The 7,424-nt window shown below is 49.0% G+C and overlaps 1 protein-coding gene across 1 annotated transcript, besides 1 other annotated feature; it reads right to left on the bottom strand.

Moving 5' to 3' along the window:
- The first annotated feature begins 2,017 nt into the window (after positions 1 to 2,017).
- Positions 2,018 to 2,057: a microsatellite.
- A 2,150-nt stretch (positions 2,058 to 4,207) lies between these two features.
- FPSE_01473 (uncharacterized protein) lies at positions 4,208 to 4,608 on the bottom strand (the record flags this gene model as incomplete). Its single annotated transcript, XM_009254593.1, has 2 exons — positions 4,208 to 4,381; positions 4,432 to 4,608. The coding sequence occupies 2 exons, from the start codon at positions 4,606 to 4,608 to the stop codon at positions 4,208 to 4,210; spliced, it is 351 nt and encodes a 116-aa protein (XP_009252868.1).
- Positions 4,609 to 7,424: the final 2,816 nt, after the last annotated feature.

Here is a 7,424-nt window from a genome sequence, read left to right on the forward strand (position 1 = left end):
CCGACAAGAGGCAAAAACTATAGTAATCTGACATTTCTTCAGCAAAATGCCAGTGTTATCTGTCTTTTTTCCCTATCTCTGTAACTTGACGGATCTAGTTTCTAATTCTGTTCATAGAACCCGGTAGCTACCCTTTGATTCCACAACCATCCTTTTTCCCCCGCCAAAGTGGATAAGAGATCTGGTAAATCTACAAATCAAAAGAGCCGATTCCGAAGCAAAGACCCGAAGCCGTCACCAGACCTTGAAAAGCTTACCCCACAGCCAAATCCACCAGTGGCCAATGGATGGACGCTACAGGGGGGGGAACGTTGATGGAGTTTTTAGGAGGGGATCGCTACTAAACAGGTCAAGCTTAACAGTAAATTGTGAACATGTAAAGATTACGAAATTGTCAGAGCTTTTTAAAGGGTCCCTTCGAGACGTGTCGAGGCTTTACTCGACTCATGCGTAAGCAAATAGCTTGAGTAGAGGACGTCAAAGCTTTGGGTGGGACTTGAGTCTGGATATCTGTCTTGACTGAAGAGAGAGATACAGTGAGTGCTGTAGACCCCCAGATGCTGTAATTACGTGGGATACAAGGAGCTCTAAACAGCCACAGTAGGTTGCATAGCACCACCACCGCCATCTCTGACAAATCAAGCTATCAATGATGCATGCAGAACCCCGGAGCCGACAATCCCAGACACTCTAGGTACTCTAGGTAAGTAGGTAAAGACGTGCCCGCTCACTGTTGTACTGTAATCGTGGACTAATGCATGCGCGGCAATGGAACATCAAATGCCTCCAAAGCTTGGACAATTCATCCTTGAACGACGACTAAACAGTCGGTGTTATTTGCTAATAATGCCGTATCAAGCAGAATGCCGCACGTTTTAGGTCGTAACCAGTTACAGTTACAGTTACAGTGCAGTTGGTGCTGATCAACTCTAATGAATACCTTAGTACCAAATTGAATCAACGACATTCTGCTGTACAGAGAACCGCAGCCACATCGTGATCGAACCACACGTTATTATCCCGGACCCTATTTCGGGTTGAAGGGCGACCAATCTCATCGCTAGCGCATTCCTGTAGACATGCAATCACTACATGTTCCTTTTGTCCATGGTGATGGTGTCTAGGGTAATGGATCTCAATTATCCGCATGGCCAAGCGATGCCTACACTGCAGTTGAATCCTTGCCCGGTCTGGGGAAATCATTCGATGATTTGGACAACCAACATGGGGTAATTATTGATACGAACGAACAAGGTGCTGATTATTGTCGGTTCAACACTTCGGAACCGCTTTTGACCACCCCCAAGAAAAGCCACAGCCGCGCGTGAGAAGGACACAGACAAAACGGCGCAGTACATACCTTGATGGTCTAGCCAATTCTATTCTCCTGGCAGTTGGTCTGTACCCTGATACAGTCCGATTTGCTTTGACGAGAGCTGTTCTCTGTTCTCTGTGGCACAAACCCAGTGCACTAGTGGGGCAATTAAGATCTTCACATCTGCCGTCAAACACATACATCATAGTTTCCTTTCTCGTACATTAAAACTCGTCAACAAGCATATCATTTCGCCTCCACAAATATTATCAATGTTATTCAGATTTTTCATTTCAGGTACAGCAAATCCACATTTTGCTGTAACTGGTTGCTATGAGTCCAAGAGAAAGAGGGTCTTCGTCTTCGGCGTAAAGGATAGCGAGCATCCCATTCAACTGTAGACTTGACCCCGCACGTAACGAATGACCCTGCTAAGGAGGCGTCTAACTACAGCATATGGAAACTCACCCTTTTTGATAGGTAACCTATCATTAGTAGAGTGAGCAGCGGCTCTCCAAATTCCTGGGGAAGAGCCGTTCACCCTAGTCTGAGAGTGAGCATCTGTATGTACTCTGCCCATATTCCTAATCCTGTCTAGTTCCCCCGCCCCCCGTGACGTTCCCTATGACCGAACAAACGTTGAAAAGTAAAAAAAAAGACTGTTTTTCTTTGGTTTGGTTTTGACTTTCGCGGACCCGCAGACTTGCCTTACCTTGCCGCTGGCCTTGCCCTGCCCTGTCTTTTGTTTCAAGACCTTACCTGAGAGGGGAGGCAATTGCGGCTCCGCTGCGTCTCCGTCTCCGTCTCGCCGGCAAAGGCGGGGACGGCCCCACTCACACTCACACCCCGCTTCCGTAGCGACTTTTGCTTCTGAACATCCCCCAGACTTAGACTCTAGACTCTCATAAGCCGAACCGACATCAAAACTCAACTTGACCGAGTTGTATTACAGATTCGATCTGACCAATCATTTCCGTCCTCATGGCATGATGCGCCTCATTTTGATGCTAGACTAGTGTTCAACAACAGACATCATCAACAGACTTCGTCTCAATCTCTTTCCACATCAAAGCGTTGATACGTGACCACATGAGTTTAAGAATGATCTGCTATTTCAAATATGTTGCCTGGGTCTAGCTAGCGCCCAAGCATAAGTCTTAGCTTAGGTATATCCATCGTGGGGCTAAATAGTCTAACCTCAAGATCAAGGTACCCGAGGCCTAGATGACCATCATCAGACTCACAAAATACGACCAAGACAGTTGGATTTGCTCCAAAATCGAACGGAAACGACCATTCGCTCCTAAACAAGACCGCATTCACCCTTCCAACAGTCCCCTTCCAAGAGCGGCCAACTTCAGCTTACAACTCAGCCTCATCCCTCCACAGACCCGTCCCAACCGCCGTCAAGATAAAGCAACATGACAGGTCATGCACTCCACACAAGACCCTGGAGCCGCAATTGTTGAGATTGGAGATCCTCAGGCCTCATCCTGCCACAAGCCCCCATTGCAACAAGACATCACCCAAGCTCACTCATCCGCACCCTTTGACATTGCGGCATCTGGAGTTGGACTACGGGTCCGCGACCCCAGTTTTTGCTTCTTTACCCCGCTAGATTAATGATCACTGCTACGGCTGTTCAGGCCTCTCAATGCATATGCGGTTACCCCACATCCGGGGCCGCAAGTCTTTCTCCTCATCCCCGACTAGGGACCGATTCAATCTGGGGCGGACACGGCTCCGTCCTTGTGAGCTTTGGGTGTGTGGTTAGATGTGTCAGTCGACGTATGTCTACTTCCTGCAAGTGCTGCAGATCTAACCTGACCCCAGACTTCGTCTTGCCGCAATGGACATCAACATGGTTGGGCACTGGTTGATGGGAGCTGCATTACCACGCGGTGAGCTGGGTTCTCTATTCCCGACACCCACGCTGCGGGCAGTAGTTCAGTCCGGCCCAGCGGTAATGAGTGAGTCTATTCCCCTCAATACCTGACAGGAACGGCCCACGATACTGGAGCTAAGGAAGAGTTGCACCGGCAGTCTTCGGGGCTTGTGAGGCCCCGCGTCCCCAGATGGTCTGTCACCCAGGCTAACATGTCATAGCTGTCCCAGGAACTCCTGTTTCGCCGGATTATCTCTTTCCTCAGACACTCTTAAAACCTTGGAGACTAGATTGTCTGACTGCTTTGGCTCCTCACGTGAGTTTGGACATGTACTTGACTGCACCAACGGCGCTCCAAAATCCATTCCAGTGGTAAGGAACCAGTGCAACCAATATTGCTCCCAGCATGTTTAGGTCGCGATATATTCAAATGGCACGCCATATTACTAGGGACCCCATTCGAATTATGTATTCATAGCGCCCATTCTTTGATATTGACATCGTCTAATAACCATCAAATAGGGGTCACGTATTTATATGTCGTGCAGTATTGGCCTTTATTACACTCTAAACTAGCCTATTACTGTAAATAAAGACAAATGAAAAACTCCGACCCCAAATTTCATTCCAGTGATACAACACAAAAGACATTTGGTGTCTTTCGTCTGCTATATCTTGTGCAAGTGTTGGATGAAGACCATCTAATGATTGATATTCCTCAACAAATACAATAAAGCCAGACGATTTGTTGATGGATAGTAAATACTTGATTCGCTTCCGGGCAATGTAGGTGATGTATGTGCGGTTGCGAGCTGCATAAGCCTGCTCCTGAAACGCGCCGTAGAGTCGTAGGGCTTCGTGTTTGACTTCCGTTAACGTTCGCGATGGTTTAAGCTCAATTATCTTCACAGAGCGATAACTTCCGCTGATCCCTTTACACAAGATCTTGATTCCGGAACTCTGCGTTACGCTTGGCACGCAGTAGGCGATTCTAGTTACGATCTTCTTTATCGCTTGTCCGGGGCGTTTTTCCGGTTGCCTTCTGTGTCTTTGCTCGCTTGAGTGGATGAGTCGTCATTCTCAGCCTTCCGTTTCTTTGTCGGCGAGGAGATTGGGGTACTTTTGAACACTCCAGCTTCGCCTTCTGTGTCTTTGATTGTCGGGGCCGTTGGGGCGCTAGGCTTCATCTCATCAATGGCACTGTGCTTTGAGTTCCCTGGCCTCAAAATACATCGTGCCACATGCCATAGCGGTCGCGATCGGTGATGCTGTCGGTGACAGTTTCGGAACGTAGCGCCTGACAAAGGTCGTCGAAAGAGTGCCACTTCATACCCAAAGAAGAGAGTTCCTTCTCAATAGGTTCATTCTCAAGTACCAAATCCCTTCGAATTGCCTCGAAGTCATCCATGACACGCAGTCACTCCAGATTGTTGTCTGGGTATCTGTTTGAAAGGTTAGAGTCGGTTTTGTAGCGGACCTGGTTACTCACTCGCCAATAACATCATCAAAGTCACCATAGAGACCGCTCTTCTCCTCCTCACAATACCGCAAAGAGCATCAGATATGACTTGCCCGATCCTGGAACGCCTGTAGTGAAATGTGTTCGAGTATTAGGCTCCTTCATATCACTGCTGGCTTGGGAGGATGCGACTTTGACGTCTGAGGGTACTTCAGTCAGTTTATCGTGAACGATTATGCCTTGACGGAGCTTCGCATGCCAACAAAGAACTTCTGGATTTCGTTGAGCTGTGTCAAATCTTTTCCGCCAGGGAGAAGTTCGTTCAGCTTGTGTCGGCTAGGTACCTGTGGGTAGCACAAACATTGGCCTCCTAAGTCTTAGGGTACAAAAATAAGATTACCTAAAGAATGGAGCCTAAGTAGCATAAGCCGACCTAATAATTTCGTCCCTTATGCTTCCTGCAGCCAGTCTTCCTGATACCCTGACAGTTGGTTGCCTGGACCATGGAGATAGTATGCAGCGTTGACAATGGTGGGTGCCTGGTATCTCTCCAGCAGCCCCGGCATTATTGCCGCCGGTTGTGCCGTCAAGAGTAGGAACCTACATCATCACTGCCAGTTCTCAAACGTCAGTCACATATGGACCTCTGGTCACAGACATCAGGCAACAGGCCTGTCGCAGCCTGCGCACAAGGAGAACAAAAATCAATCTGCTGAGACAAGCCGGGGTAGGTAGTGTAAAGCTGGCCCGTCACCATCGACGCCTCTCGTCAGCTACATCCCAAACTGACGCCGATTTGTGTGGCTGGGACCTCTAACACAGCAAGCAATTGCCTGCTGCAAACAGCTGCCACTCCAACACCACTGCCTGCTGCCTGCTGCCTGCTGCCTGCTGCTTCCTGCCACTCCAACCTACACGGGCTGCCAGTCGGGCAAATGCAGTCCATGCCCTGTTCCATCACCGGCAACCAGGGAATTACCACAGGTTAGAGGGTTGGTGCAGGTCCTCGCTTTCTCACCCACATCCTCAACTACCACCACCACATCATGGCTTTTCACAACATTTCACCTCGGCTTCGGGCCATAGCCCCGACCTAAGGTGTCGTCGGATACTCCATTCGGCACTGGTACTCGTAAGTTAAAATGTCTTTGTTACGCATGGCCATACTAACCCTCGAGAAGCCAGCAATCAAGAGAGCGAGCGCGATCGTCATTACTTCTCTGAACCCCCCAGCGATCATGTTATTGATCTCACGGGAGAGGATCCCACTGCTACTCCCATGCCTGGATCTCGTCGCTCTCGTCGCTCTTCATCTCGTAGCAACCTTGCGCCTGGATCTCGCCAGAGAGACAATGACGGCCACCGTCAAGACCTTTATGTTCGCCACGAGCTTGCTATTGCTGCTGTTGAAGCGAACCCCGATCTAGCATTGACGGGGGATTACTTCTTGGAGCATCCATATGTGATCTCAGAGCGTCGCGGACCCTCTCGAGTGTGTCGTTTTACCAATCTGACCAGGAAGGAGAACGAAGCGCTTATTCCGATTATGATTGAAGGAATCCAAGCCATATACCCTGGCAAAACTCCAACTATCAAGGATTGGCATGACTTCGTCCGGGGCGTCTTTGGTGGATGGACATCAATGTCAGTCGCGCCTCGTCACCCTGTATTACGCGAGCCTCGGTTTGATGAGACCCATATTGAAGTTGGTAAATTGACCAGAGATGCTCCTTCAGAGATGAATAGCACAGCCCGCCGTGCTGGTGCACCTGTGTTCCTTGGCGTCTCGCTCAATTATGAACAAGGACAAGTTCTCAAAACTTGGAGAGATAAGAATTGCAAAGGAGTCTCCCATTCACTCGTGGAATTGCACAGGGGTCTGACAGTGGCGCCCGAATGGTTCCCCGCCTTCTCAAGAACATACAAACCAAGTTTGTTTTTGAGATCTACAATGTGCTACCAAGAGCCCAAGCCGAGATTGAGCCTATACCAGCTTTCGAGAAGAATGCATCGGAGTACCTACAACGTTCGCTCACGGACAACGAGTTATCAGAACTACTGGATATTCTGCAAGCGGATGATGAAGATGCTTCCTATCGCCTTGTCGCAGAGGTCCTTGTTGCGATCCCGCCACTCTTGAAATATCCTAACGAGCAAACGACAACAAACCAACAGAGCCCGGAGTTACTATGGCTTAGCGCAACACGTATTGGACTCCAGATCCCGTACCTGGACTCCAAGTACCAATTGCTTGCGGTGAGAGCTCCTGTGTCAAATACCGACGACAACAACGGATCTCCAGTAGCAGTCGAAGTCCCCATCAACGTCACTGTACCTCAGCCAGAAGAGTTCACTCAAGGGTTCTTTGACCGACTCACGCGTCCCGAAAACGCCCTTGATCTCATCGTCAAGATGGATGTCTCACTCAAGCCTATTAAGGCAGAGTCGCTAGCAGTCAATTCACTGCACCATCCCACGTCGGCCAACCCACCACCGGCTATGAAGAGTGTCGAGGTGTACCAATACCTAGTCTCGTGAGGGTATTGGAGTCATAATGCTCAAAAGTATGATTTATGATGGAAACCTTATCCCTAGGTACCAATACCTGATGTATTTCACTCCACGCGAGGATGTTGTCAACCTCTTGTATGAGTTGCCCGGTATCAACGACGTTGTGTAGGGAGGTGGACTTGATCATCTTGTCACTGTCTTCGGTAAAATGAACAAAGAAATGCAACAGGCGGTCCTCAACATGAAGTCTACAA

Source organism: Fusarium pseudograminearum, chromosome 1, assembly GCF_000303195.2.
Source record: "Fusarium pseudograminearum CS3096 chromosome 1, whole genome shotgun sequence".
NCBI lineage: Eukaryota > Fungi > Ascomycota > Sordariomycetes > Hypocreales > Nectriaceae > Fusarium > Fusarium pseudograminearum.